Consider the following 27,696-nt stretch of genomic DNA (forward strand, 5'->3'; position numbering starts at 1 on the left):
AGTCATACCTACAAATTCGACGACAAATTATAATTACGCACAACACTAACGGTCGGCTACCTAAATAGGCTATAAATAAATTATATATCACCTGCGTCCGCACCTTGTCACCCACATCAGCCCCGAGGTGCTGACTGGACATCATGGATACCATGATGCATGTTATTCGTATTACTTCATGGGTGTCACGGAGGCAAAACCATATCCGAGTATCCTGCACTAGAAAATACCACAGGAAATACCGCGCTTGGCGGTGCGGCACCGCTTACCTCTGCAAGGCACCTTTCGGCAACAAGGGGGTGCACGCGCTCAGAGAATGGTCCATGTAGCCCCGCAAGGAGTCGCCTTCCAAGCCACGGCGGGAATGGCCCAGCTCGGATGCTTCGAAAGGGTCTGCATCCCTGCCTTGCGCCGCCCCCAGCCTCCCCAATCCCAAATCGCGGGCTCGCCAAGTCGTGAGTCAGTGCGTGATTGCCGAAGGCCAAAAACAGCTAGACGTGCATGACACTCTGGTGCGGGCGAGCGAGCATCGCAGCTGGTTTGTAGATTTAACCAAAAGCAACGACACCACCGAATCGGTCTGGGTTGCCGGGCCGCCTTGTTTGCGAGCACCCTGAGAGGCAGTACATTCAAAGAAGCTCTCGGTTGGCGTGTAGCTGTGCACCGGACACGAATGGTGAATTTGAGCTGGACGAATCAGAGGACCCGTGCGGGCGCTGAGTCCTGCGCAGTCGATGGATCCTTTGAAGTAGCCAAATTAGCTATAGGCTTCTCGAGAGAATTGCCAAAGCCACCGCAAGCGAGGGCTCCTCCCTTCTTATGCAGGCTGGCCATGCTCAAGCCATGCACAGGGTCGTCCGTCGCAAGGATCAAAGTCCCGAAAAGGATTCCCGAGTCTTTCGGCGTGGGTCAGCGCAAAGGGAATAGAGGCGACCACAGTGGCGACGGGCATAGGCGTCGATGCCATCAATGGGGGAACGAATCCCTGTTGGCGACAGCTTGGGCCAACTCCTCGGTGTCATCAGCCTGGGGCGCGTCCAGATCCCCCGCCGAGCACGAGACAAGGGCTTCCCTCTGCAATCGCTCCTTCTGATCCGCTGCTCGCTCCCTCCTCACCCACTGTCCGCCGGCACCGTTCCTCTTTGCCCATGTGGAAACGCCGGCGCACTAGAAGACGGAAGAGGAAGACGTGCATTTGCAACGTCATCAGCATCCTACAGCCAGGGATCGCTCAATCCTGCCTTACTCACGTCCACGGCAGAATCCCCTTCCCGGAGAACAGTCAGACCAAGTCTTCTCGCCGGCCGGACCAGCGTACGTTGTCAGATAACGTTTGTGGCGACGAGCTGAGAATGGGATGGGATAATTAAGAAATGTGCGTCGGTGTCCGCCGTCTCTGTCATCGTCCTAACGGCGCGCTCATGACCACTCGGACCTTACGGGCCTCGTTGTGCGCTGCCCATCGACGCATGCCAAGCGGGCGAAACGGCATGGGATGGTGGTCAGGACAAGTCCCGACACAGAGGCCGGTCCTGCAGCCTCATGTCAGATCTAGATAACCGTCGCTGGGGCGGCGCAGACCTAGCAGACCTATTTTGCGGCGCCTGCGGGGGGACCTGAAACATGTGTGGGAGCGCTGAGGACAGTGGGGATAGCAGTCGAGGTACGCGATGCAGTACGCCACTTGGAAGACAAGGCTCGCCTCACAGTGCAAGAACCCGCACACATTTCGTCACCTCAGGTGCGCCGCGAGAGATGGTTGGTTGTGCGGATGTTGTCAAGGTCCGTACACGTACAAGTCAAGTTCCGGGAGACTGAGACGGCACGAACAATTGGGCAGGCAGAGGACACTCGACGGCCTCGGTGGCGCGCCCGGCGTAGGTCATTCCCGGGACCGTCGCACAGGCCACGTGGATGCGCCGATCGCTGGTGAGATACCGATCTTGGTCTTTCTGCCTTGCCAAGCGTGTCCGACGACCAGGCTCAAGCCTGCGCAAGCTCTTAGAGACCGGGTTTCCTTTCAAATTACACTGCAATCAAGGTCGCCGAGCTGCCCACTTTCCGTGAGGCTGGTGGGTTTGCTCCCGACAGCAGCCCACCATGCTCCGCTCATTTCAGCAGTGGAATACCTCCGTGTGGAGACACGGGCAATGGCGATCGCGGTAGATCAGTTAACACTTGTGTGCTTGTACCGGGCAACGGGCGACGAGCCGAACCGCTCCACCCAGATCCTGGTGTGCACTCATCAAGGTATAATCATATTAGATCTCATACAACTATAACACACTGCAATGCGACTACCACAAACGTCATACTCTGGAAAGTTCGCTAGTTGGATCCGAGTTTGCAGAAGAAGAGCAAGTCAGCTGCGGACGCATGCCCCCCTCAGCCTGTCCGATACCATCGTGCCGCCCAGCGTTCGCGGGAAGCCTCATCGCAGATGCGCATAACACCTATGAAGCTTTTGTGCTCTCTTCATCAGATCGAGCTCCGAGATAAGTAGCGGGTAGTGCGGGCTCGGCTGCCAATACGGCCGATGTGTCATGATGACATGCGAATCTCCCGCCGAGTGCAAAACTGCTCTTCAGGCAATTGCATATTCATAAGGGCCAGCTCCAAGCAGCCCTATAACCATAACCTTATCATCAGCAGACAAGCCTTTTCGAATTCATTCCTCTCCCATCCTCTCGACGGGCGCTGTGTGTGCAGTCGGAACAATGATTTTGCGTGAACCCGAACATGTCATAGCCGCCGACAACGGCGTTGTTGCGTCAACTTGAACTGCGTCGATGACCTCAAGACCTGCGACGACCGCGCTCTGCGACGCCTTCGTCGTGTCTTGTACTACGTTATCGACCACCGTCTTTCAGGGTCTACTGCGGTGTCTCCTCGTTCCAAAGCGTCCGCCATCAGAAACGTCTGCCCTTGACGCGTATGTGCAGTCGTAACGCGCTTGCTCCCTAGGAACCCCCCCCCCCCCCCCCCTGAAACTGCACGATGGCGCAGGCCATCCCAATCCAGCTGACTCCCTGGGGGATCCGAGAAGATTCGCCCGTACAAAGAAGATGCGCCCATTGGCCGCGCGTATCTACCGCGATTGATAATGCAGTTTCCAGACACGGGCTCAGGAACGAGAGACGCTTCCCGAACCGCTCTCCTCTTCGCAGACCTTCGGCTCCACGTCTGCTTCCGATACAATCAACAGTACGCACTCGACAGTCGCGAGATTAGGGTGGTGTCGTGCGTATGGCATCCTTTTCCCATCCTGGGCACGCATCACGTTCTAACTCTCCGCGCAACCATCAACGCTGCAGAGCTGCACACACCGGGCCTGTTCCTTCTCCTCTCCACCACCTCGTTCCGCCACCTCGTTCCACCTCCTCTGCCCGCCCATATAAGCCCTAGCCGACGCGCCAGCTTCGCTTACATGTGCCAGGGAGACCTGCACGCCCGACCATGCAGTACCCGACCTGCACCGGCGTCCGCATCCGTGACATAGTGGGTGCCCACGTCCTCTTCTACGCCGTCCTCCTCGGCCAGCTCCCCATCGTCGTCCAGCGGCTCAACCCCGGCGAGCGCGAGGCGATTCAGCCCGAGACCGCCTTCGTGTGGGAGGAGCGCGATGCACAGACCGAAGCTACGGGCGTACGTCTTCTGCCGATCCTGCGCGCCGATCAGGTTCTGACTTGGCCCCATCACGGTCCACCAGGCTGGCATATCGCGCTGGACGGACGGTAGACGCTGGGGCCCGTCGAGGGTGCGCGAGGTAAGTGCGCCACCTTTCGTTGGCCCCCACGCTCAGCGCCAAGCCGTCCACAGGACTTCCTGATATACTACGAGAAGCTGCCCGAGTTCGACGCCAACCCTGAGCTGGCCCAAGCGATGTATGTGCTCGATTCACATGGTATACTCTGCCGCACTGAACGCTGGTATCGTATTTCCCCGATCCCCGATCGGCCCACGGCAGCCTGGCCTCTAGACTCGTCAAGCAGACATACAGCGCTTTCGTAAAGACTCCGGACGGCTGTCGCAAGTGGCATCTCGGTCAGCTGTTTCGTCCATCGTGCCCAATCTGACGCTCACTGCTCGCCGTCTCTCCCCAGTCGCCTATGATAGCGTGGAGACCCTGCACTCGGTGCAGAACGTCCACCTCGTTCCAGCGCTCGCACCGTTCGTCTACCGCGTCCCGCCGGGCGTGTTCGCCACTGCGCGCCAGGCGAAAAATCACGCCCGCGGCGAGCCCCTGGAGGACGCAAGCGGGAGGGCAGACGGTGGTGTACTGTACCCGGGCGTGCCGCCTGACGGCCCTTCTGCGCTTCGCAATAGGACCCCGCCCACTGCGCACCCGCCCGGGCTGTCCGTCCCGGAGGGCTGGCAGGCGCCCCCCGACGCACTGGACGCGCCCGCAGACGCTTCCAGCCCCTCGGCGCACCTGCCCGACGTGCATCAGGCGCAGTCGAGCACGCTCACGCGGGGGGCAGCGTCCCACGACCTGGCGCCATTGATCTACTTGCGCACGTCGCCGTACCCGCCGCGGCACCCGATCGACAATTTGAACCTGAGATCGCTCGATTGTATGGTCAGGATCCTGTGAAGGGCCGCGTGCCCCGCATGGCGGTGACGGTGGCGGCGGCGGCGGCGGCGGCGGCGGACGGACTTCTCTCCTTCTCGATGTGCTCCAGCGGTGTGTCGCTGGCTGGTTGGCGCGCCATGTGTAATCTACGCTTCGCGCCTTGCGTCATCTGGCGCGCAGGGTCTGCATGAACACGGACAGACATGACCATGACAGTGATGATGCGATGCGGGCAGGCAGTGGTACGTCCGTGGCAGCCAGAGTTGGACAGATCGCGCTAGGGGTGTGAGCGCGGCTTCGGCATCGATATCGCGCGCGATAGAAGCCTCCCGCATATGGGTCTGCACCTCCCCGAACGGCACGCAGGGCTGGACCGCGGTCCGTGGCACGCGAGACGCGCTCCCGGATCTACGCTCCCTGCTAGTCTGAAGCTTATGTGTCCCGGCGGGGGCGCGCGCAGGGGCAGACGCGGACGCGGACGCGGACGTCGCGCCCAGGGCGCACAAACCCCCCGGCGCGCGGTCGTTGCAGGAGCCTTCTCCTGTGCCTCTCGCGGCGCGGCAGCACGGGGACGAGCTTGCGCGGGCACGCTCTCGGCTCCCCGGTTCTAAATCTGACGAGCCAGACAGTGGGCGAACGTCGACGTCTTCTGCGCGCGCAGTGTGCTACCAGAAAGCTTCCAGAGCTTCTCTGGCACAACCTTCCCACAGCGTGCTTCTCACCTCCACGCGAGCAGGACGCGAAGGGGATAGCAGTCGGCCTGTGTCCCAGGCGAGGGCTCCAGGCCATGTCGTCGCGAGGCCCTTGATTTTGCGGGCATATGACTGCGCGTATACAAACGACGCGCACCCGTGACGGCAGGATTAGGTTTCTGGGCGCAAAATGCATTGTCTCGGGTGCGGATGTACATACGCGGATGCTCGTCGATCGAATGCCAGCAGCGCGATATATATCCCCAGTTGCTGCATCTGGTCATGGCGCGCACGTCATGACGAAGCTGGGGTGCGCCGGAAGCGGACTCACGAGATCTGCTCAGGGTCATCACGCATTCATTCGCCAGAGTCCGAGACGGACGTGCTGACAAACGAGATCGCATCTGTATGCACCAGCTCGGACCGCACCAGAGGAAGGGATCCCTATGGAGAACAGGCGGTGAGAACGGCTGACCCCAAGGGGTTCATATTTCGCACTGGTGTAATATATTTCCCTTTCGGGCATCTGTTCGGCATCTCGCGATAATCGATTGCGACAGCGATCTAGGGCGCATCTGGCACGCAGACCCCATGCTGAGCTTTGCGGAGGCATATGACGGCTGCGTGCTGGCCGTCGCGACGGGCAGCCTACGCGGGAGCAGCCAGCCAGCAGCCCAGCCGATAGAAGAGGCTTACACCGAGCTCGCGGGTCCATCTGCGCTTGGATAACGTGCCGAAGGTCTCGCCACTGTGGAGCTTTCCTTTTGAAATTCTTCCGATGGCTTTAAGGAATGTGTAGATGCGTACGTGTGACGGAGAAGTTTACGACACAATTCATTGTGTGCGAGGGGCTTGCGAAGAGCGACAGATGGCAACGCCGCCACGCTCACTGGCAGCGACGGGCGGACCCGCGAAGGTGAACAGCCGGATCGAGGGACAGAGGTCCAACACGTTTCTCGGTTGTCAGGGCGCAACTTGGATGACGCAGAGCGGGCAGGAATTCGCCCTCGCAAGCGGACCCGTCGCGCTCACGCGTATTTTCCGCGTGGTGCGATGGTCGGCCTGGGGAGGCCTCGGAATGGACTGGCAAGTACTGAGTGGCTGGTACAAGGAGGGTACATATATGGCAAGGCGCGAGCGATCTCATATCGTCGATTTCGTAATAAGCTCTGCAGCCCGTGTTCGCTGCGCAGGGCCCGAGATTGGCATGATGGCGTCACTGGGGGGGCGAGCTAGAAGTGCGTCGGGGTTGATGCGATGCACAGGCTCGGCGCAGGGAGGTGCACCCCAGAGCGAGAGGGCGTGAGGCAGGGAGGCGGCGGGCAGTGACGACGAGGGTGGGAAGTGGGGTGATCGGGGGGCACGCGATGGCGGGGGACGGGGGTGGCAGGGACGATCAGCTAGTGGTGAATCTCGATTAGATTATGTGGGACGTATCCGTTGTCTCGGGCAGCCGTTCTGGGCAAGGCTGGTTAAACTTACGCCCCACTCACACATTCCATTTATTCTCCGACACATCAATTCAGTCCGCTGCTGAACAAGCCCTGCCGAGCCCTGCGCTATATAGCCCTTCCTCCTCCTCTTCGCGCTGCTGCCTCTCCCCCCTCCCCGCCCCCGCCCCCCGCCCCATCCCCTGCAGACCCTCCTCCGCCGAATCCCGTACTATCGCCCACGCCTTATCTCACGACCACCATGCAGAAGCCCACGCTCCAGAACGTCCACATTCGCTCTGCAGACGACGCGCACAAGGTCTTCTATGCCGTCCAGCTTGGCCTCCTGCCCAAGATCGAGAAACGCCTCGACGCACACGAGCGTCAGGCGCTCCGCCCAGGCGATGTGTACGTGTGGGAGAAGAAGGGTCCGACCGGGGATGCGTTCAGCGTCGGAATGGAGCGCTTCACCGAGGGCAAATCATGGACCGCTTCGCGTGTGCGGGAGGTGAATCATGCCGTTACCTCTGATCGCCCCCCCAGATTTAAGCTTTTTCTTCTTCCTCGCCTTAGGACTTTCTCATGTACTTCGAGAACGTCAAGAAGACAAAGGGCCGCGGCGGCCAGCGCGCAAAGTACGTGTCCCCCTTCGTCGCGTCCGCGATAGGCATCGATGTTCCCCACAGGGCGTCCGAGAACATGATCGTCAGGCCGGGGGAGCACGACCAGTTCATCAAACAGACGTACTCCGTCTACCGCAATGATCCCGAAGGCGACCCACAGGCGGATTCCCCCGACGAGAAACCGAAGGAACCTCGGAAGTGGCATCTTAGTGCGTCCGCTGCCATCTGCGCAGCCCTGCGTCTGACATTCCCCCCGGGCAGATGCGTACTTTACCAAGCTCACCGAAGGTCAGCTGCAGACCATTGACGACATCCCCGAGCTTCGCAATCTCGTCGTTCCCGACGGTGCCTTTAGGAGCGCGCGCACGAGCAAGGCCGGCAAGAAGGGCGAGCCGTCGAAACCGTCCGGCTCGGGCACGAAGCGCACATTCGCGCCGTTCCCCTCGAACTACCGTGCGCACCAGCAGCAGCCGTCGGCCGCGTCGTATGAGCCACAACCCGGCCCGTCGACCGCCGTCGACCCGTTCTCGCCCTCGACGTCCGCCATGGCGTACCCGCAGCCGGCCTGGCCAGACGCGTCGGCGATCGCCATTGCGCCTGCCCACACGGCCGCACCCGTGCAGCCCTCCGCCCTGTATACCCAGCCCCTCCAGATGCCTCCGGTGAGTGGACGCCCATCTGGTTACTCCTTCTTCCCTTATCCGCAGGCGCAACTGTAGCAATCACCTACACTCCCGTCGCTGGCGCAGGCGCTGCGCCCCGTGGTGCTTCCCGACGCCGGCGACGCCGTGCAGAGCCCGCCGCCCCCCGAGGTGCTCAATGTATATACCCCTGCGCCCATCTCAGCACAGCTCGGCTACTCCTCCGAGCCAAACTACGAGTACATCTCCGCCTCGACGCCCGTCACGCGAGCGACACACTCGGAGTATTCCTTGTCGCCGTCCCTCTCAGACCACTCGTCATCCTCGTGGCGCTCGGTAGCGTCCCCCATGAGCCCCTCCCCGTTCTCCAGTTCCTCAAATTGCTCCCTCTCACCCATGATATCCTCCATCGAGTTCCCTTTGTTGGACAATGGTATGCCGTACATACCTGCACCCCCAGTCGACGAGAACGGCCAGCCAATTGGGCCCATGCGTGTGGACCTCGCGCCGCTCCACTCGCTCAGAACACATCCGTACAGGCGCAGCCTTGCGGACGACCGCGCGCTGCGGTTACTCGGGCCCGGCGCACGGTGAACGGACTCTTGCATTGATACCCATACCCCTTTGGAACCGCAAACGCAATGTACTCATAACACCGCTTGTATACGTCGTGATTGACACTCCCTCGTGGACACTGCGCCCACAGACCGGACTTGTCTCTTGCCCCCACCCCCCATGCTACCTCCCCTCGCACACGTCTTCTTCGCACTTGACCTTTTGCATCCAGGGCACTGCAGGCGCGCTCGGCGTGGCACGGGCAGCGAGGACGCGGCGTCCGCCCTGCCCCCGCAGATGCGAGCACCCTCCCGGGCTGCAGCGTGCCCTTACCCCGCACGATCGCCGGGGACGGGGACGTGCCACTGGTGCCGTGCGCCCGGCACACCCTCTGTACATAAAATCCGCGTGATGGTCCGCATCACATCTTCACCTTGACATCTCGATAGGATAGCCTGTAGGATACTTACTTAGCTCAGGGTCGCGCATTGGAATTCATCTGTAGCCTTAGCACCTGCAGCGGGGTCTCGCCGCGCCTGATGCTGATCGGGACGGACGCAGAAGGGCCTCGGCGTCGGACATTACTAATGGACGCGGTGCGTGGTGCGCGGTGCGTGGTGCGTATTGGTAAAGTGGGCTCGTGCAGGCGTGATGGGCCCGCCATGCGCTCCGGATGGCGCGTGCGCCTTTGGGCCCAAGTGGCCCCGCGCGCGCGCGCTCGATCAGCGTGCAGGGCAGGGAAGCCAGACGCGGCTTGACAGCCACGACCCGCAGGACCCGGGGGGGCGGTACTGCATCCTATTTGCATTAGGCCTCGCGGAGGGTCTGGGAGTGCACGAGGACGGGCAGAAGATCCGGCCTGGATCGACGCCGTGGCGGGATCGCGTGAGCGCGCGCGCGCGACTTTGTATTGGTATAGTCTGGGGCTCGTGCGACATAGGGTGTGACAGCACGAGGGGCGAGGGACGCAGGAGACGGCGGCAGCCTCGGCTTCGCAGCGTCCGCTCTACCTGCTGCACCCGCACCATTCAGTGCCAGAGATTGTGTCCGAGTCCGGGCTGCGCCAGGAACGCCACTCAGGGCCTGACCCGAAAATACCGAGCGCCATTCATCAGAAAGAACCGTGCCGGCCAATGCAACCGTCGCCGCAGAGTAAGCAGTACATAATCGGATGACAGAGGATATGGCTAGTGCGCCTGGCGGGAACGTATGCAATGCTGCCCGCGTTCCTGGCGCGTTCGGGGGAAGTAGCAGGACTGTATGGTGGACCAACAGAGGACCAATTGCTGTCCACTTTTCATATACGGCGGAGATATGCTGGCCGCCATCGAGGGCTGGCACATCATTATTATGTACGGCTGTGAGAACGCTTATGGTTCTGCAATACAGGAGCCAAGGCCCGAAGTGAATGCGCATAGACGCCCAGACGCGTCTAATGAAACGCGCTATTACGCTCCGGCACCGCCGGGCCGCGCCCAGCGGTAACCTTGCCATATTGGGTCAGAGGCCTCGATCAGCCGCTGCGAAGCAATCCGGATTCAAACTCGAAGCTTGAAGCTTGAAGTTTGAAAGCGAAGAAAAAACCCCAGCATCCATGCATTGTTCTCAAAAGCGACTCTCATTCCCCATTATAAAATTACACGACCTATAGACACAAGAGTAATGTGGTGCGCATGAAGCCTACTAAAGTCTGCGATTATGCACAATCTGATGATGCTAGTACTAACACAACTTCATGAAGAAACCATCCCTCGTATATCTGCGTCGTCTAAGCGCGCGCCGCGCACCTAGACGCTCCCCTTCGCAGCCCTGAGCTCTCTGCGATCGCTCTTGTGAACGAGGATCGTCGGGCCGAACGAATCGAGCTGTTCCTCTGCTGCCGCCTCTTTCCCTTCGACGGGGTCCGTGTACACCCACACGACGCCCTCGCCGTCCTGCAGATCGAGGCCGCGCTCCTCGTACTTCTCCGTCCACCAGATGAAGATGTCGCGCGCATACGGGTCCGTCGACGCGTCGACGAGCAGCCCGACCGTGCGCACGGTCTCGAGCGCGGGGAAGAGCGCGCGGTGCGCGAGGAACGCGTGCAGGTGCAGCTGCGCGTGCGTCGGGCGGCTGGGGTACAGCCGGCTGATGCCCATCCCGCGGATGCCAATGCGCCGCAGCGTGCGGTGCGGCTCGGAGAGCACGGGCGCGGCCGCGCCGTCAAGGAAGCGCAACAGGGAGGGCGGCACCGCGGCGGCTAGGAGCGAGGGCGTGTAGGCGGGCTTGCGCATGGGGGAGCTGTACGGCGAAGATGCTGCGCTGACGATCTTCTCGCGGCAGTCGAAGACGAATGTATCGAGCGCGGGGCAGACGTCTGGCTGCAGGAGCCTGGTGATGCTGATCGGAGAGGGCTTGTACGACAGAGAGGTCATGGGGAGGAGCTCGAGCGTTGTGATCTTCGCACCGTGTGCGGCGAGGAACATGTCAATGGCAGAAATAACGGAGGACGTCGCGCTGCGCCGCACATTCGCCGCATCGAGGACAACGCTGCGTAGGCGGGGAAGGCTCAGCCAGCCGGCAAAGCGCAGGACCGCAGGGCATGTAGGCAACAAGACCTCCACCACCGATGATAGGCAGGTCTGCGAAGCTGCGCTCGTCGGGAAGCTGTCCTGGTCCTCGAGCTTGAGCTTCCGGATGTCAAGGACACGGAGAGACTGGAACTTGGGAAGAAATGTTGCATTCAGCAATGACGTCTGTCCTTCCAGGATGGTACCTTCCTCCCAATACAGGCCACGGATGGTGTTACCGATATACCGCGAGAGAAGCGCGAGTTGGCCTTGCGACAAGGGTTGCTCCCAGATTCCACTCAGGACGTGGAGGTTCGGAAGCAATGAGAGGATGGCTGCGACGGCGTTCCAGAATGACGCCGTCTTCGACGTCCGGGAGCAATCACGAAGCTCCACATGACGGATCCATTCCGCATGCCCTCTCGGTACCTCACCAACGGCGTGGCTTTCTGCGTACGATCTCTTCGCTGCCAAGTGGCTTTCGTAAAGTGTGCGAGCGAGGAGGCAAGCGCGGCGTCTGCTGCTGATTACAACATGTTCGTAGAGCAGTTCAGTCGCGAGCATGCGCCAGGCGCGGCAGACGACAACCAGGCTGCGCTTGGTCGCGAGCGACGAGACAGGAGTATTCACACCCCAGGCAAAGTTGGATGGCCGCTGCCGCTCGAAGGGGTCACCGGGGCTGAGGCCGTGCACACGAGGGACGTATGTCGCGTAGCGGAAAATCTCCAGCCAGAGCTCAGGCGGGAGGCTGCTGTGGGTCACCCTTGCCCCCGAAATCGGCGATGGCTGTAGCAAGCATGATGGCCGTAACAAGCACACCAGCCCGCACGCATCAGACATCGCGATGGGGATAGATTGTGCAGTATTCTGTCAGGCTGGTCAGCGCACGCCACGGCAATCATGCGTGGTCCGCCGCGGGCGGGAGTTGAGTAGACCCTGGTAGGGGTTAGAGCTGACGTACCTGGCAGTGTCACGACCGGGTCTCAGCTGGCCGATAGCAACGCGGCAGCAGTGTATCCCCGTATGGGTCTCCTTCGACGCTGCGACAAGCTCGGACGTTGTGAGCACGATGGTGGGCAGACGAATGGAAACAACAAGCGAGCAGCAGCTAGTAGCTCGCCATCGCGCGCATGCCACAATGCGACGTCGCCGTCTCGATTTGGCAGCTCACCCACGAGGCGCTGGTGGCTGCTACGGTCCGCACTGATAGACGCACATGCGGCACATCAGAGCTGCGATCATATTCGCCGACCTGCATATCAGGATGGCCGTTCTTGTAAGTGATAATGCATTCCGTTCGCATGAGATATTTTATACAATGATATATGGATGCAGCAGACAGATATGTCAAATGTATGGTTTTCCAACGAGAATGCAGACATCTGCACAGCATGAGTAGACGACCAAGTGATAAACAAATTGAGCGATGACAATATGGACGAGAAGCACAACGCTCAACAAGAAGCATGGATTACCACTCAAATTCGCTGTGGGATGTTTAGATGCCAGGACTCAGGCGCACCGAACATTACGCACCCTGTGCACTTCTGAAAGAGATAGTCCTTGCCATTCACGTGGATCATGCCATCTTTGAGGATGCACTTCCACTTGTTCTTGACACGGGCAACCTGGACAGATGACGCTGAGTACGAAGAACTCCGGTGTCCCATTCGACGCTCACCTTGTCATATGTGCAGAATACGATGTCAGCGTCCGCCGAGCCACCCTCCTCGCGGTCTCCGTCATTGTCTGAATCCGAGTCATCCAATTCACTGTTGATCGCCTCCTCATCGTCTACAGAAGCTGCGGCATGCTGAACAGGCTGTGGAAGTGATGGGTGAGTTGACCGCGGCGCATAGCCTTGGCTCGGTGGGGGTGACGGTGAGTCCGACGATGAAGATGACGGTCCGTCAACTTGCGGTATCCGTTGTTGTGACGGAGGATAGCGAGCAGTAGGGGCCGGGGGAGCCGGTGCATTACTCTGAGGTCGGCTCCCCATGTTTGGGGGATGACCAGGGTACGCCATACCATTCGGCGCGCGCGCAGTCGGGATCTGGGGACCCGCCAGTGGCGGCATGCCGTAGTGTGGCTGCATCTGCCCACTGAGGATGAAACGACTATCAACAGGCTCAGCTTTTATTTGAGGTCCGGGCGGCGGAGGAGGGACTTGGACTGGGTGAGGCGTTGCATAAGGATTATGCGCCTGGTAATGCGCTTGGTGAATGGGGTGAGGAGGATGCGCATGAATAGGATGCGGTGGGTATGGGGGGTGCTGTGGGTGACTAGTTGTCGACGGCCGATCGAGCGACTCGAAGTCGGCGACGTGAGACGACAACACTTTGCTCTGCCATTTCTACACTGGATGTAGCGCGACATGAAGCTAAGAGCAGAGATATACTCACATTATGGAGCTCAGCTAGTACATCTTCACTGACACCATACTCCTCGAACTCGGCCTTGACGCTTGCAATCACATCGTCGATGACAGCACGATAGACTTGGGGCTCATCCAGGGACGGATGTCACTCGCCGTTCCACTCAAATACATGCGTGGTGAGCAGCTCACCACTATTTTATTAGACATGATTCAACGCTCGGCTCCCTGGACCGTCGGCAACAACGAGCTCGGAGGGCGGGGCGTGGTGAAGGTTGGAGGTGAGAGGGAAGCATTTATACAAGGTTGCGAAAGGAGGAAGGGTTGGAATTCCGCTTCGAACTCCGCGCGTCACCCTCATTCCCACGCACAGACCGTGTCACGTGACTCATGCGTGCCTCGCTCTTCCATGAAGTCCTCAGCCTGGCGGTTGCAGCTGCTCCATACGTTCACTCCATGATTGGCCGTTTCATGACCATGAATACTGCTGTTTGAGGCTACTTGACGCAATCCGAGACCAGGCAACAGTGGCTCCTGCACGGAACTCTATCATGGGGTAGCCCAAAGTGGTCTATCAGTCTGCAGAGCCCAGCTGGCTACAACGCAATCTCCACTGACGTAGACGACTGCCACACGGATAAAAGGTTGATTGCATGGCGTCGAGTGCTCATCGACATTAGCAATACCTCCCACTTCATCCATACCCTGATTTTAGATACCAAGGTGAGACATACGACAACTCCTCTGTTCCACGATAGCCAATGTCATATGCATCGGTCGCAGATGCCGTTATTCCATTCATCCAGCCCGGAGCAGCAGTCTCCTCCTCCAGCCCCTGCGCAAGAACCGCAGCGCAATCGCAGCATGTTCTCCCGCCGTTCGAACACTCCGGAACAAGAGCCTTCTACGAATGAGTCTACGCGTACGGGTAGCACGCGCACGGGCTTCTTTGGTCGTCGTCGGTCGTCGTCATCCGACCATGATGACGATCCCAGAAATGATCCAAGCATCCTTGCAGCCCGTCAGAAAGTAGCGGAGGCTGAGGCTGCAGAGCGTGAAGCGGACCGTGCCCTCATGCAAGCCCGCGCCTCGGCGCGAAGCGCGGCGGAGCACGTACGTATTCTCGAGAGAGAAGCGAAAGAGGAGTAAGTTTCTAACTTCATACATGCGTCTCCTGTTCCTTACTCCATCCCCAGATCCAGGCGTGCCAAGGTTAAGCAATCAGAATCAAAGATCGTCAGCAAGAGCGCACGGGCATTGGGGCGATTCGGTTGAAGGGGCTTGTCGGAATATATCTGATACTCCATGACATCGCTTGTGCGACCTGTATGCCTATGTCCCTGTATTATACTGCTGCATGTCATGCTTATTTTAGTCGTTGTATCCATGGTGTTATCGGATTACAGTTGCGGACAACCAAAGTCGTCCAATTTTTCGGCCGAATTTTCTGGGCCTTGTGAGTCTTCGCAAACGATTGTAAACCCTAGTTAGATCATGTATAGACTGAGAAGAATGATTTTGCACGAGTGGATTTCCCAAAAAAGTGAAGTTTGTGTTTTGAGGGCCAAATATTTGGCGGAACCCCAAAATAATTCGGAAAAATGCCGAAAAATCACCAATCGACTTTATTCTTATCGTTGCACATGCTTATGATACAGGATTTGTAGTCAAAGAATTAGTTGAGCCATAAATAAATGTCCTTGTGATTAGGCGCCCAGGAGAGCCGCAAATCATTACTGTTCTCGGAATGCCCGCAAAGACCAGAAATACTTCCAACCTCAAGAATAAGTTGAGCCCATTGGGACTGGTGCTAGTATTACTATTGCGAGTACCCCAAGGCCACATTTGCAGAGGTGAAATGCATTGCTCAGGAGGCGCTAAGTAGCACGTGCCTGATTAGGGTCATGTGATTACACACTAAACCCTCACGTGATTTATCAGCACATTCTGCAAGGTCTGAATGGCTGCCTAATGGGCTGTTCGAAAGCAGAAGCAGCACTGGCTGGTGACACAACACGCAATGCATGCTATTGAAACAATTCTGGATGGTACGTCCTGTAGCTACAGACTTTTTTGTCAAACAAAATCAGCTCGAAAATTTGGCGGACTCTAAATGTCGTGGGAAAATTACAAACTCATCGGATTTGGGGGTTTCTGGACCTGCTGAATCCAAATCTGACCTCCATTTGGCCCCAAAAAATTCCAATCGAGCGGCACAGAATTGGATGACTTTGGTTGTCCGCAACTGTAGCCAGCTGCAATGCCTCCCGTCACAAGGCCAATATCGGGTGTCTGCAAAACATGATGACAACAAGCGACTGTCATCACAGAACTAGCTCAGCTGGATTACGATTTGCAGATGACAGTCAGTGCATACTTAGCCCGGCCCCCGTGCAGGTATGGATCGAACATGAGTTATTACAAATGTTCCAATTCGAACCAATCTCACCGTTGCATCAGAGAGAAATACCACCGTTGTCGGTAAGAACTGGCGTCGGAGGCTTAGAGCGTATTATCAGATTTCAACAAGGACCCGTAATATCACCGAGCATAAGGAAAGGTCGGAAGTCAGTCCTTTCTCCTCTGTACCTTCAAGCATTTCCCTCAAATTCCTCCAAGCTTAGCCTGATGTCACATTGCCCTCTGGACGTGATGAACATCGCCGCAAGCACTTTGCTTCAGCAGAAGTGCCTCGCAATGCCTAGCACAGTGGATCGCGATTTGCAGGGTATATTTTCCTGCGTTGACCAGTTTGTGGGGAATCTTCGAAGACTCGTCGCCACTATTTCGTCGGCCCCGCTAGTAGCTCCAGCAGGTTTGGACGTTGGAGACCAGCCTGGTTCGATGCATTGGTTCGAATAAACAGTTTGTTATCTCCACGCTGATCCTTGATATACATTCATATTAGAGCTCCGTGGTGGGATCTCGCAGCACAATCGATATCGATTTCAAGGAAATATGCCCAATATGCATATTCTGCCACAAATACGGGCCGGATTGATGTCGAATTGCTTCCCCCAACCCGTCATATCTACGCCCAAGGAGTTGAACTCCGATAATCTACATTCAGCCGCTTAATCATGACATTCATGACGCTGAACAGTGATCAGTCATATCATCCAGCTCTGCGCAATAGGACTGCTTTGACGAATTAATTCTTTCAGGACGACATCCCTTGCGCAAAATTAACCTGTCGACTCCGCTTCTGCATACGTCTCATTTTCACCATGGTATGGGTACCCGTCTTCTGTTGACCAAGTCGTCGAAGGCTGGCTTGGGAAAGTTAGCACGATCGATCTATTGTGTCATTTGTCACATGTCAATGCTGAAGGCACCGGTCGATCTCGCGGTCGAGATGGGCGCGCAGGTAGAGTGTCCCGGCGACAGCTTCTGTGTCTCAGTGTGCGCCAAAGGATCTCAGCGCAGAAGAAGAGTTATCGGGCATTGCGTTGATCGCTCCAGATCTTCGTTCGATCCAGATCCAGAAGCCCGGCGATCTCGCCAAGGGAGCCCCAGAAGCTTCGTCTCCCGCGATCGCTGCAACATATTTCTAATCTATCCTGTCCCTACACGAATTCATAATCAAGACCGCCGGGTTCAAGTTATGCAAATTGGCCGAGCACGCGAGGCAGACTAATTTGTTCAACGTCATCGAACAACTAATCCTTGTGCAAGACCTGGTGCGCCTAGTCTTTGGTTGAACGAATGATAATTAAATGCCCCCCGTGACTTTCTACCTTCATGTCGACGCACTCCGTCACTTCGTCTGTCTGTGCGCTGACGACCGACGACCGTCCTTGGCTCGATGATATCCGCCTTTCTATATATGATGTGCGTGCAGCGCGAACAACACAATTCTCTACTGACACTGCTGGCCAGTATTTAATCTCCCCAGTCCAGACCCAGAACGTCCTGCTTCCCGCCTCTCACAGCAGCTTCAACAGCTTCCGCCAGCATTCGTAAGGCGCGCGTGTCTTCCTCGGGCTGAGCCGGAGCTTGGCGATCTGCTGGTGCAATCCCAAGTGCGTGCTCGAGGGCTTCTTCGCGCTCCGGACCACGAAGTCGATCGATAGAGCGGAGAAGGGTGGGCAGTTGTGGATTTGAGACCAGGGCACGGCGGATTGCAGGGGAGGTTGCTGCAGCCAGTAATATCAGCATGCGAAACGTGTTGATCGAACATGACATGGATTCTGTAAGGATTATGCTACCCGTTGGCGGGTTACGAGGCTTGATTTTTTGTAAACGAAAGATGGTTGCGCGCAAACATGGAGCAAGCAGCGCCCTTCATTGATCATTACATGAAATCATGGCGCGACCGAGGCAAAGATTAGAATATCCATTTTCGCGAGGCAACGGAAGAAACGCATGTAGCAGTCTTCCAGCAAGCCTACAGTGTACTCGCTCACGATGTCGCCTCAGGCGTCCAAATGATGTCTTCATGAAAGACAGTATGAGATGGCTGACCTATGGCTTCGTACTGGGGAATTTGTAAAGGCTTGGGGTCATCGCGCTTGAGAGGATCAGGGTACGCTGATTCTTCAGGTACGTACGGCCACCTGAGAGATGTGAGAGGCCGGAGCTCGGGTTGTGGTTGTTCTGAAGAAGATTGCACAGATGCTTCATTGAGTTCTGGACTGAGCCTGTTATTTGGGGGCTCTGAGACGCAAGGGTTAGAAGGTGAATCAAGAGGGTCACGGTGATGCATGAGTTTACCGTCGGATTCCTGGGGGTCAGAACGGGCTCCTTGCGATCGAGTTCTGTCCGCAGGAATGTTCTGTGGGTTACACGACGAACCTGACAAAAGAGAAGCGACATGTCAACAGCTTAATATTTTGCACCAATGACAGTTTTGCAAGCTAGGACAGACTTTTATGATTTTTATAGCATTGGAGTGAGCAGCTATATGTCGAAAAACTTGTGTCAGATTATTTGCGCTGCGTAACACGCGGATTTTCAGTACTATACTAGGCTGCATTGCGCACAGGTATACTTGGATTCATGTTCGTTGCATATTCGACATGCCGCTCTTTTCGGAGCCATTTGGGTTGTGTAGTGAGTTTGTATGTACCACACAGACAAATGTGTGATAGAATCAACACTAGCGTTATGTTCCCTGTTGCGTAAGCCGTGCGATTGAACAATCCTTAAGCGCCAATGATCGGGGCAAACAGGAGCGCAAGCGCCCGCATTATCCGAGTAGAAATATCATATTAAATAGACAAAACATAATTTAAGGGGTAAAAAATGTCCGACGTCGCAGCAACCATAATAAATTCAGACCCTCGCTGTCAATCGAATCTCACAACATCACCGCCAATAACCACCAGGCTTGAGTCCAACCCTTCGACATTTGGTCGATCTGTGGTTAGAAATCGAAGCCCCAATCAACCCTGGTGTTCATCGTCAGTATGAGGTCACATGTACATGATACTTGAATTAGCCGTACCATACTAGGTCTCGCTCAACAAGGTTGGGGAGGTACAGCTCCCAGTTGGGTCTGTACTCCGTAGGCATACGTGTACGCGTCGGCTGAATAGCCGACATGAACACTCTTTGGAGAGTCGCGAATATGGGGCGGGAAAGGACCTCGTCGATCTTGGGAAAGCCGTTAATGACAAGTCCCTCCGCGATGGCCCTAATCTGCTCAGGGGTGCCGGTATCAGGAAGGTGGAAGTCAAGAGTGATCAAACTGATATCGTCGGATGTGACCCCGGACAGGAACTTGCAAAGCGAGTCGTATGAGTATGGAGTGAGTGAATCGCTCAGGTAGATATCCATGGATATGTGGCGGACTTGTGCGAGTTCGGAGATATCGAGAAGGGGGTCTGATGGTGTACGGCACGGTCAGCCTCAAACACGCTGCGAATCAAAAAATATACATACAGTTGCAGCTCGGCTGAGGTACATCAGACAGTGGTTCGCGCAGTGATCATCCGGATCGAGCTGGATCGACGACATTGTGAGGGTTCCGATCTGCGCATGCAGCTCCCTCGGGCTTCTGCGAGGTTGTTCGGCAAATAACACATCACCACAAGTAAGATCGCATAGGCCCGGAAGGGAATTAAGGAGGGAGGTCAGCATGGCAGCCGTGGGGAACTCGACATTACGGAGTACGAGTGTCGAAATTGAATCCCAAGCGGCAAAATTGAGGCAGATACTAGGCAGCATGCTTACACTCAACTTCGCCCGCTCGATGACGAGCGAGTTGACCTGGGTCCACCGTCCGGCTAACATCTGCGCGAAGGTCCCCAGATGCTGAATAAGAGTCCGCTGATCGACCCGAGCTCCCTCTCCGACTATGGACACCCGCGATGGGCCAGCCCATCGTCTCCCTATATACTGCCCACGACTAAGCGCCAAGCTAGCGACGCTGTTCTGGCTGTCGAATATGACATGTGAGAGGTACTTGGTGCTCCTCTCGTGCCATCTTCTATTCACGAGCATACAGTTGATGAGCGTCTTGTATTCTCTCGCCTCGCCTAGGCAGTCTATCACGAGCCACCAGATCTCCGGGGGTACCTGTCGAACCATGGTTCTACAAGTACCCACGTTGAAGCGAATGTCAATTCAACTCTGGAAGAGGATATGTAACCAAGTACTCACAAGATGTGCTCTGCCAGCCCTCCGAAAAGGAGAGTGGAGTCAGTGGCAAGACGGTGGTAGGTGTTTACACGCAGTAGACGCACCGACTGCAGATGGCTGGCAGATAATATCATCAGGCTATCCCGTCAACGAGGCTTTTGCGTGGTTATTGGTGTATATGCGCCCAAGTTTCGGATGCACGAGGCAGCCTGTGGTTTTCTGATATGATCTTTGCTTGTTCGCCTGCTTCAAGACTTTTACGCTTTGACTTGGTATTCGTGTTAAGCGTCAGATTGTGCATCGATGGTTATAAGGGTATCACATACCTGCAGTTCTATCGAGGACGTTCAGGGAGAACAGCGTATGCTTGCGGATGTTCTCGTCGTCGGAGATGGATCTACGATAGTTTGTCATTGTTATTGTCAGTGGGTCCACAACCTCGTGTCATGACTTCCGCGGCCATGAGGGTTGGTCTCCTGAGAGAAAACCTCTGCAGGCTCCGGATACCCGTCCCTCACATGAGGCGCAGTCCGCGAGCGAATTGCTGTTATGGCGTGTCCTGAGTCGCGACAAGATCAACCTACCGGAGATGTTGGGCATAAGAGAGTGAACCGCGAGACCTAGTATCAGTACTACATTCTGCGCTTCTTCGCAAGATCTCAGTCAGGAGGGCCAGTGCACTGCGAGAACTAAGGTCTTTGCACTTTGTTTAAGATGTGGATGACAGAGTCTTAGCAGCCTGCAGTACGAGCACCAGCGGCGCAAACAGGGAACATGACAGACAGGCTGGGAATATAGCTCACAAGCCCTAGATTCGAAGATGATTTGGTCTACACTTAGAGTGGCGACAAGCATTAAGCATCAATTCCAATTTCTGTCTCGGTTTCGCTGTCACGGTGTGCGGCGCAGCTGGCATGGGTGTAGCGCAACAACAACGGGCGTCTTCTCCTGATGATGATCGACGAGCCCCGGCCCATCCCGGTGCTTACATCCTTCTCAAGGTTCAAGACAATAAATCAGATATCATTTCTGGCGATGAAAGTTGGACCATCGTATATATAGAGCACACCATCGTTTCAAGTCTCCTAAACCTGAAGAACATAGTGACTTGCAATGAGTGAACGGAATCATCCAGGCCATCGACTAGATTTGCGAACATCAACGACAAACAATACTTTAGTGATACTATCCCCTTCGGGGGATCACTCCTTTGAGGTGTGCCACAATGGCAAATGTACAATCTCGGCCGCATTTGATGGTCCGTCTTGCAAGGTAGTTCTGGACACAGCAACCCCTCTGTCTTGGCTCATCGCTCATGTTATTATCAATTGCCGATTGTACAGCTGCTGTCTGAAGTATGTTTCTATTCCGACGCCAAGTCATACTTGTGAAGCATCCTTGAATGGTCATGCTTGAGGAGCTGTGGCTTAACTTATAACTTATCGTGATCACACTGCCAACTTGAATTGTAGCTTACCCTGACTTGTTGATAGTCGCTGCTGAACCAGAAAATATATGTGGAAGACTGTTCCTATTCGGCAAACAGATGTACAACATTGTGAAAAATTCTAGAAGAGCTTGCTTGCAGGATGTTATATACATATTTGCTCATCAGCCGCATCCGCAATTACGCACTTCACTTCGACTGCCCAGCAACGCCTGATCCCGGTCCCGCACGGCGGTATGCCCATTCGTTCACTAGCACGCCCGCAACGGCAGTCAACGGCGGGATTCTAAACGGCACCTCATCTAGCCCGCTGGCAGAGCTATTCTCAACCTGCGCTTTCCCGTCCTTGGGCAACGCTTCGCCCGCCCGCGCGTTCGCAGTGGATGACTTGAGCGCCTCGTGGTCGTGCTGCTCCTGCTGCTCCTGCGCTTCCGAGATTCTGCTGTGGTCCTTGTCCGTTAAGTTGGTACCCGCGGCATTGCTGAGAACCTGTAGGACCTGCTCGCGTGTCCACCATTGTGCGTCTGCAACGAGGTAAACAATGCGTGAAGCCAAAATAGGGCACGTAATCTCACCCTCGAGCTCATTGTCCAGGTCTTTGCGTAGTGGCTGCGACGAGTCCGCAGTGGCGTAGAAGCCGACCATGAGGCTTGCCGGGTATGGCTGCCCAGAATTCATGAACCAGCCCATTCTGTCGTGAGACGCTCGAACCACGCACCCAGGGCTGTGTAGAGTGATACTGTACGTTCCAGACGCGTACACCGACCTCTTCCCATATCTCTCGCTTGACGGCATCCTCGAAGCTCTCGCCGGGCTCCATGAACCCGGCAAGTGCGGAGTAGAATTTCTCAGGCCATTTCCTCTGGTCTTGCATCAATAGTCACGTACAACCTTGCAGCGGAATCACCACTCACGTTTCTCCCAAGCAGGACTTTCTCTCCGGCTTCGTCGATTATAGCCATAATAACAACGGCATCCGTGCGCGGGTGGGCAAAGTTGTGCAGACCCTTCCTGTACGCAGGCACTCAGTGAGTTGATACAATAGCGAAGAGGCAAAACACCGACGCTGTGGGACAAAGCTTCTTGCCAGTGTCTTTCGCCCAAGGGAGGAGGGACGAGCAAGCCAATTTCCAGCCCGCCCAAAGCGAGTGGCTCGGAGAGCCACATGCGGGACAATACTAGGTAACGTATGCCATTCAAGTAGCCTATAATGTGCGCGAGTCGGCACTTGCCTTATTCTCTCCGTTCCAGTTCACCAAGCTCCTTGCCTCTGCAAACACAGCTGACTCGAACGCGTCCATGTATGCCATTGCGCCGCGCGGCTCGAAGAACGTCAGCTCAGCGCCTGCCTTAGCAGGCTCCGACGCCAGCAGGGTCTTGTCCAACACGGTTTGCTCTACCTGAGTCACGTCCAGAGAGAAATATGGTGTGCCTGTAAGATTCGCGATGACAGTCTCTGCATCACTTTTCGCGCTGAACTCGGACGACGGTAAAGCATCCGCCTCGCCTCCGACCGCCTGAGGCTCATGCAAACCGAGGAATACAAGCGGAGGGCCGCGAAGTCGCGCAGATTCCAAAACTAGGACGTCAGATGGCGCGTGCTCTCCTTCAACCTGTCCCTGCGAGAAGAATGGTTCCGAGCCGAGGAGAGGGCGCACGTCCGCAGTTGAGAGCCGTGCTAGCGATCGCTTGCGCGTGATGGGCTCGGAGAGCAGCAGCGGTTGGCCACCCTGGAACAACAGCCAGCGCGTAGTGGGTCTGAGTGCAATCGCATTGAGAAAGTTTGGCGACGTGCGCAGCCATGAGAGGCGGTTCAGGGGCGAACCGCCGAAGAAGTTGACATATCTATATAACAAGGCACGCCTGGGTCAGGAGTACTCGAAGCACGTTCTATCAATCAAGGGCAAGGCCCTCGCATACGCACGCTGTAGACATATCGGGGTTCGACTGCGGCCTTGATGGATCGATGCCAAAGTCGACAACGAGGAGCAGGCGTGGGCACGACGCTTTCGGGGCCCCAGTCTAGTACACATATACTCATCGGGAGCGCTGTCCATGACCTTCTACTCATCAATCCGTGAGTGCCCGCAGTCCTCACGTATAGGTTTCGCTCCCGCGCGGATGTTCCTTCGGGCGGCCACAAACGGTAAAACACGGCTACCCCGAGCGTTCGAAGTCGCGACCAAATTCGCAAGAGCAACGACGGTCAAAAATGACCCGAACATATACGGCTCGTGATGACGAGTAGCCGATTTTGGCCCGTTGACCTTCTTGAAACCTGCTGCCAGCGGGTACGGGTCCGTGCCACATCCGGTTGCTGCCGATAACATTTTCCGTCTATGGTAAGTATTCGTCCGCAGTAAGTACACCGGCCAAAGCGATATCGGTCACCTGCAACACTATGCGGATCTTGAACCACAAACTCAAAAGTAGCGGCTGGCATTTTACGATGATGAGTTATTCATGAGTTCAAGCCACACCTCCGGATCGTATCATTGATCGGGAGCGGCAAAGAGCGGAGATAAGTCGAGGTCGGAAAGCGCCGATGGTTAGCGCTGTTAGCATGTACGACTTTGCAGCCATCGCTTCGGTTTCTGACGAGCCTGAACACATACCTGGCGAGCTGGCCCAATACCATGTACACTATGACGCTTGGGAACACTCCTCAAGTCTATCAGGGTTTACTGCATTTTGACTACGCATGGCTGAAGTCAGGGATTCTGGCTTTACACCCCTTTCACGTGCTGGCAACACGGCAAACACGCCTCTGGTCATGGGCCTGCAAATCGCTCCTGGCCCGAGCTGTGGTACCGAAGTCTCTCCTGTGGTGAAACCCGGTAACGCCTTACAGTAGTGGTTTCAAGTGCAACTCCGAGACTGACGCCTCGGACTAATGCTCGCAAAGGATGAACATCCTGACGCATGGGCCGCGGATCGTCCGCGACTGCAACATGCCTTAGTATTCGCCCCCGTTCTTACAGCGAGACTTGACACTGTTGCTCACTTGCGTCAGCTGCGTGTTTTGCTTCGCTGCCACTTTGACTCTGCTGACTGGCATCGTCGCAATGCCGGTGCTCATCACGCGATGTGGCTCAGCGCTTCCATTCCCCATCTCTGCCATTACGAGGGCCCGAGCCACGCGTTATGCACGCCCCTCCGTGGCAACCTGGTATCTCAGAAAATCTTCCGGCGTTCCTTACTGTGAGTGATAGGCCAGCTTTAATGTCCCTGTGAACACTTCAGCTTGCACAGGTGTATGCTACTGTGGCTTCCCGTGTTAAGCGTGATTATGGTAGGAGAAGGCTAATCGAGGGTATGATCACCGCGGCTCTGGTTATGACATAGTTTCGCCCATTCTCTGATTAGGCTTCGGGGGATCTATGGATATACATTCGCGAGCATATCTCCGTTGTGCGAAACTTGGAGATAATGCGAGACACAGCTTGCGAGATGAACCCTTTCGCACACGCGCAGCATGGTGCACACGCCTGACGGGTATGTGAACCGCTTCCTAGACCTGGACCAGCGTCACTAGATCTACTCTGCATTCAGTGCTGCTGACTCGGACGGGAAAATCAATATCTTACCAGGGAGCCTGCTGTGCGCTCCTCTGCGCGCGGGTTCCTGGGTGTATCATTTGATAGGGAGCTGTTAGCAGGAGGTGCCACAGGGTCTATGCGAGATGCGAGTCATTTAGTCCACGCCGGGCTTGAGCCGGCCATTGTACGCCACATCGAGGCATACTTCTGGAATTCTGCAATACTGTTCTTGTAGTGGTGGGTCATAGCTGCCCGACACTGGTCATGAACGGGTGAGCCAGTTGTTGACGCGCTATCCGCTGATTCCTCCTTCGCCTATCTTCGGCCCTGCTTCCTCTCGATACCTATGCTGATATACGTGCTCTCCGTGCTTCGCTGGCCTCGAGCACCATGAGATGGGATGCGATTATCCTAACTTTATTCCAATATACACGCGCTCGCCGTCCCGGCTCCCCTTGAAATTTCCTTATTAGGCACCACAATGCAGCCGCGACCCGTCTCATTACGGTAAGTTGTATGTACTCTCCATGGACACCATCTCGCTGCACAGATGCGCATGTTGCGTGTCATGCGATCCCCGAGACGCAGGCGGAACTCAAACCACGTCTTATATAAACTACAACCTTGTTTTTGCCTGCGGCCCAAGTAATGCCCCCTCACGATCATCGTACGTGCCGTCCCGTCCCCCGCGTCTGCCCGACCCAACCTCATCGTTCTGATTACCCATTCTAGATGGCCTCTGACGCCCCCTCACCCCCCGGCTGCCGTAGCCGAAATCATGCTGCACAATCCCCACAACACCTGACTCCCGCACAGGTTATTGCCGAGGCCTGGAAGAGGGAGTCGCCAGAAAGCCAGAAGCAATGGCGCAAGGCAGACACGATGGCGAGGGAGCAATATCTTTCACCGCCATGGTGGTCGAAGGCGAAGAAGGCGCTTGGGGCGAAGATGTGAGGAGACCACAGGGCCGCTATTTATTCAACGATACCCGAATCCACGCACACGCAGCATCTCGCGCGGGCGGTTGGACATAATCCCTTCGAAGTTCATCAGTGATATAGGTTATTTTTATCGCACGGCGGAGGCCCAGGGATCACTTATGTAGCGTCTAGTCTAGGTCTCATGCATACATGTTGTAGTTCTTCGACCAAACTGAACGTTTCGTAGTATGAATACCAAAGTTGGAAGAGCATCTAATCTAATCGAGCTCGGCAATTTATGAACAACGCGCGCTGATTGGCTGGCACTGCCATTGCTTGCGAGATGCATGGAGTCACAGTCCTGAGTCGGCGTACGTTGCACTTGAACCTGCGCTGACACTCTCGGTGTCTGTCTCGTCCTGCAAATCGTCTCTACAGCTTGGGTACAGCGAGGGCCTCTGAAATGTCCAAGACTCTCATCGATTTGACGGCGGGCACAGCCGGGGGCGTCGCACAGGTGCGTGGGTTCTCTACAAACTTGATAGTCTGACGGATGTGTGCTCATGGATGCTGTAGGTGCTAGTGGGCCAGCCGTTCGACATTGTCAAAGTGGTATGAGTGTGTCGTTCCCAGTCTGCTGATGAACTCAGTAACTCACGCCACGTGCGGCACACAGCGCATGCAGACGGCGCCGCAAGGCACCTACAGCGGCATGCTGCACTGTGCTGGGGGTATCCTGAAGAACGAGGGTCCGCTCGCTTTCTACAAGGTGCGTCCCGCGCATACATCCAACTACATGGGCCTGGGTTTGACGTGGTATCCGTGCATGGTAGGGCACCCTCACGCCCCTGTTGGGCATCGGCGTCTGCGTGTCGATCCAGTTCGGTGCATTGGAGTGGACAAAACGCTTTTTCGCACGGCGCAACATCGAAAGTGGTGTCGGTGGACCGGATGGGCTTGGCCTGAACAGCGGCCAGCTCTTCACAGCCGGTGTGTTCGCAGGCGTTGCAAACGGCGTCGTGTCAGGCCCGGTCGAGCATATCCGTATACGTGCGTCACTGCTTTTTCATACGCGCCCACGCCTTCGCTGATATCGCCGATCACGCAGGTCTGCAGACCCAGTCCGCGACGAATCCGACGTACGCGGGGCCCTTCGACGCCATCAGAAAGATCTACTCCCAGCACGGTGTTGCAGGCATCTACAAGGGCCAGGTCGTCACGCTCTGGCGCGAGGCGCTCGGTTACGGCGTGTATTTCCTCGCCTACGAAAAGCTCATGCAGCGCGAGATGGCGCGCAAGGGCATCCGGCGGGACCAGGTCAATCCCGCTAACGCCGTTCTCTTCGGCGCGGCCGCCGGCTATGCGGTACGTCCTGCGCTCATTTGATGCCCTATTTTGTCGACACCTTTCTTTTCTTTTCGATCCACTATCTTTGCTTCCATAAGACGTAGGGCTGACTCGTTCTCGTTAGCTGTGGGCAATAATATACCCGATAGACATGATCAAGTCTCGCATTCAGACGGACGGTTTCTCGCGTGCGGACGGCCAAAAGTACAAGTCTACCCTGGACTGTGTACGCACGGTGTGGCGGACAGAGGGGATAGGTGCCTTCACGAGGGGGTTGACTCCTACTCTCATTCGGTAAGTAAACCACAGCGTCATTCCTCGCATTTGACAACTGACGCCGCGATAGGTCGCCGTTCGCGAATGGCGCGACCTTCCTTGGGTTTGAAATGGCGATGCGCTTGCTCAGTTCTTGAGCTGGTGTCGC

General features: G+C 56.4%; 9 protein-coding genes across 9 annotated transcripts; 4 read left to right on the plus strand and 5 right to left on the minus strand.

Annotated features, from left to right (window-relative positions):
* Positions 1-171: 171 nt before the first annotated feature.
* Positions 172-3,717, minus strand: POSPLADRAFT_1043384 (hypothetical protein; the record flags this gene model as incomplete). Its single annotated transcript, XM_024478296.1, has 13 exons — positions 172-219; positions 270-422; positions 509-723; positions 795-896; positions 1,063-1,167; positions 1,247-1,293; positions 1,413-1,532; positions 1,797-1,859; positions 1,896-1,989; positions 2,997-3,088; positions 3,213-3,265; positions 3,327-3,382; positions 3,471-3,717. The coding sequence occupies 13 exons, from the start codon at positions 3,715-3,717 to the stop codon at positions 172-174; spliced, it is 1,395 nt and encodes a 464-aa protein (XP_024342588.1).
* Positions 3,718-6,913: 3,196 nt separating this feature from the next.
* On the plus strand, positions 6,914-9,878 carry POSPLADRAFT_1177289 (hypothetical protein; the record flags this gene model as incomplete). Its single annotated transcript, XM_024488487.1, has 8 exons — positions 6,914-7,203; positions 7,269-7,330; positions 7,382-7,527; positions 7,580-7,980; positions 8,068-8,392; positions 9,161-9,399; positions 9,465-9,666; positions 9,706-9,878. Exons 1-8 carry the CDS (start codon positions 6,958-6,960, stop codon positions 9,876-9,878), a joined length of 1,794 nt encoding a protein of 597 aa, XP_024342589.1. The 5' UTR covers positions 6,914-6,957.
* Positions 9,879-10,301: 423 nt separating this feature from the next.
* Positions 10,302-13,647, minus strand: POSPLADRAFT_1043388 (hypothetical protein; the record flags this gene model as incomplete). The annotated part of the gene is made up of 5 exons (XM_024478297.1): positions 10,302-11,216; positions 12,444-12,445; positions 12,789-13,416; positions 13,466-13,519; positions 13,630-13,647. The coding sequence occupies 5 exons, from the start codon at positions 13,645-13,647 to the stop codon at positions 10,302-10,304; spliced, it is 1,617 nt and encodes a 538-aa protein (XP_024342590.1).
* A 654-nt stretch (positions 13,648-14,301) lies between these two features.
* POSPLADRAFT_1131541 (hypothetical protein) lies at positions 14,302-14,712 on the plus strand (the record flags this gene model as incomplete). Its single annotated transcript, XM_024484099.1, has 2 exons — positions 14,302-14,582; positions 14,634-14,712. 2 exons carry the CDS (start codon positions 14,302-14,304, stop codon positions 14,710-14,712), a joined length of 360 nt encoding a protein of 119 aa, XP_024342591.1.
* A 2,041-nt stretch (positions 14,713-16,753) lies between these two features.
* On the plus strand, positions 16,754-16,991 carry POSPLADRAFT_1052465 (hypothetical protein; the record flags this gene model as incomplete). The annotated part of the gene is made up of 2 exons (XM_024480273.1): positions 16,754-16,804; positions 16,851-16,991. The coding sequence occupies 2 exons, from the start codon at positions 16,754-16,756 to the stop codon at positions 16,989-16,991; spliced, it is 192 nt and encodes a 63-aa protein (XP_024342592.1).
* Positions 16,992-17,319: 328 nt separating this feature from the next.
* On the minus strand, positions 17,320-18,252 carry POSPLADRAFT_1043390 (hypothetical protein; the record flags this gene model as incomplete). Its single annotated transcript, XM_024478298.1, has 3 exons — positions 17,320-17,573; positions 17,902-18,211; positions 18,232-18,252. The coding sequence occupies 3 exons, from the start codon at positions 18,250-18,252 to the stop codon at positions 17,320-17,322; spliced, it is 585 nt and encodes a 194-aa protein (XP_024342593.1).
* Positions 18,253-18,873: 621 nt separating this feature from the next.
* Positions 18,874-20,619, minus strand: POSPLADRAFT_1043391 (hypothetical protein; the record flags this gene model as incomplete). The annotated part of the gene is made up of 6 exons (XM_024478299.1): positions 18,874-19,158; positions 19,321-19,972; positions 20,041-20,059; positions 20,346-20,416; positions 20,458-20,578; positions 20,604-20,619. The coding sequence occupies 6 exons, from the start codon at positions 20,617-20,619 to the stop codon at positions 18,874-18,876; spliced, it is 1,164 nt and encodes a 387-aa protein (XP_024342594.1).
* Positions 20,620-21,655: 1,036 nt separating this feature from the next.
* POSPLADRAFT_1052468 (hypothetical protein) lies at positions 21,656-23,401 on the minus strand (the record flags this gene model as incomplete). The annotated part of the gene is made up of 6 exons (XM_024480274.1): positions 21,656-21,990; positions 22,042-22,129; positions 22,185-22,328; positions 22,381-22,477; positions 22,754-23,311; positions 23,391-23,401. 6 exons carry the CDS (start codon positions 23,399-23,401, stop codon positions 21,656-21,658), a joined length of 1,233 nt encoding a protein of 410 aa, XP_024342595.1.
* A 2,914-nt stretch (positions 23,402-26,315) lies between these two features.
* On the plus strand, positions 26,316-27,685 carry POSPLADRAFT_1177291 (hypothetical protein; the record flags this gene model as incomplete). The annotated part of the gene is made up of 7 exons (XM_024488488.1): positions 26,316-26,442; positions 26,502-26,537; positions 26,602-26,694; positions 26,759-26,975; positions 27,034-27,290; positions 27,397-27,566; positions 27,619-27,685. The coding sequence occupies exons 1-7, from the start codon at positions 26,389-26,391 to the stop codon at positions 27,683-27,685; spliced, it is 894 nt and encodes a 297-aa protein (XP_024342596.1). The 5' UTR covers positions 26,316-26,388.
* Between the last annotated feature and the right edge of the window lie 11 nt (positions 27,686-27,696).

The sequence above is a fragment of the Postia placenta genome (genome assembly GCF_002117355.1).
Source record: "Postia placenta MAD-698-R-SB12 unplaced genomic scaffold POSPLAscaffold_2, whole genome shotgun sequence".
In the NCBI taxonomy this organism is placed as follows: Eukaryota; Fungi; Basidiomycota; class Agaricomycetes; order Polyporales; family Adustoporiaceae; genus Rhodonia; species Rhodonia placenta.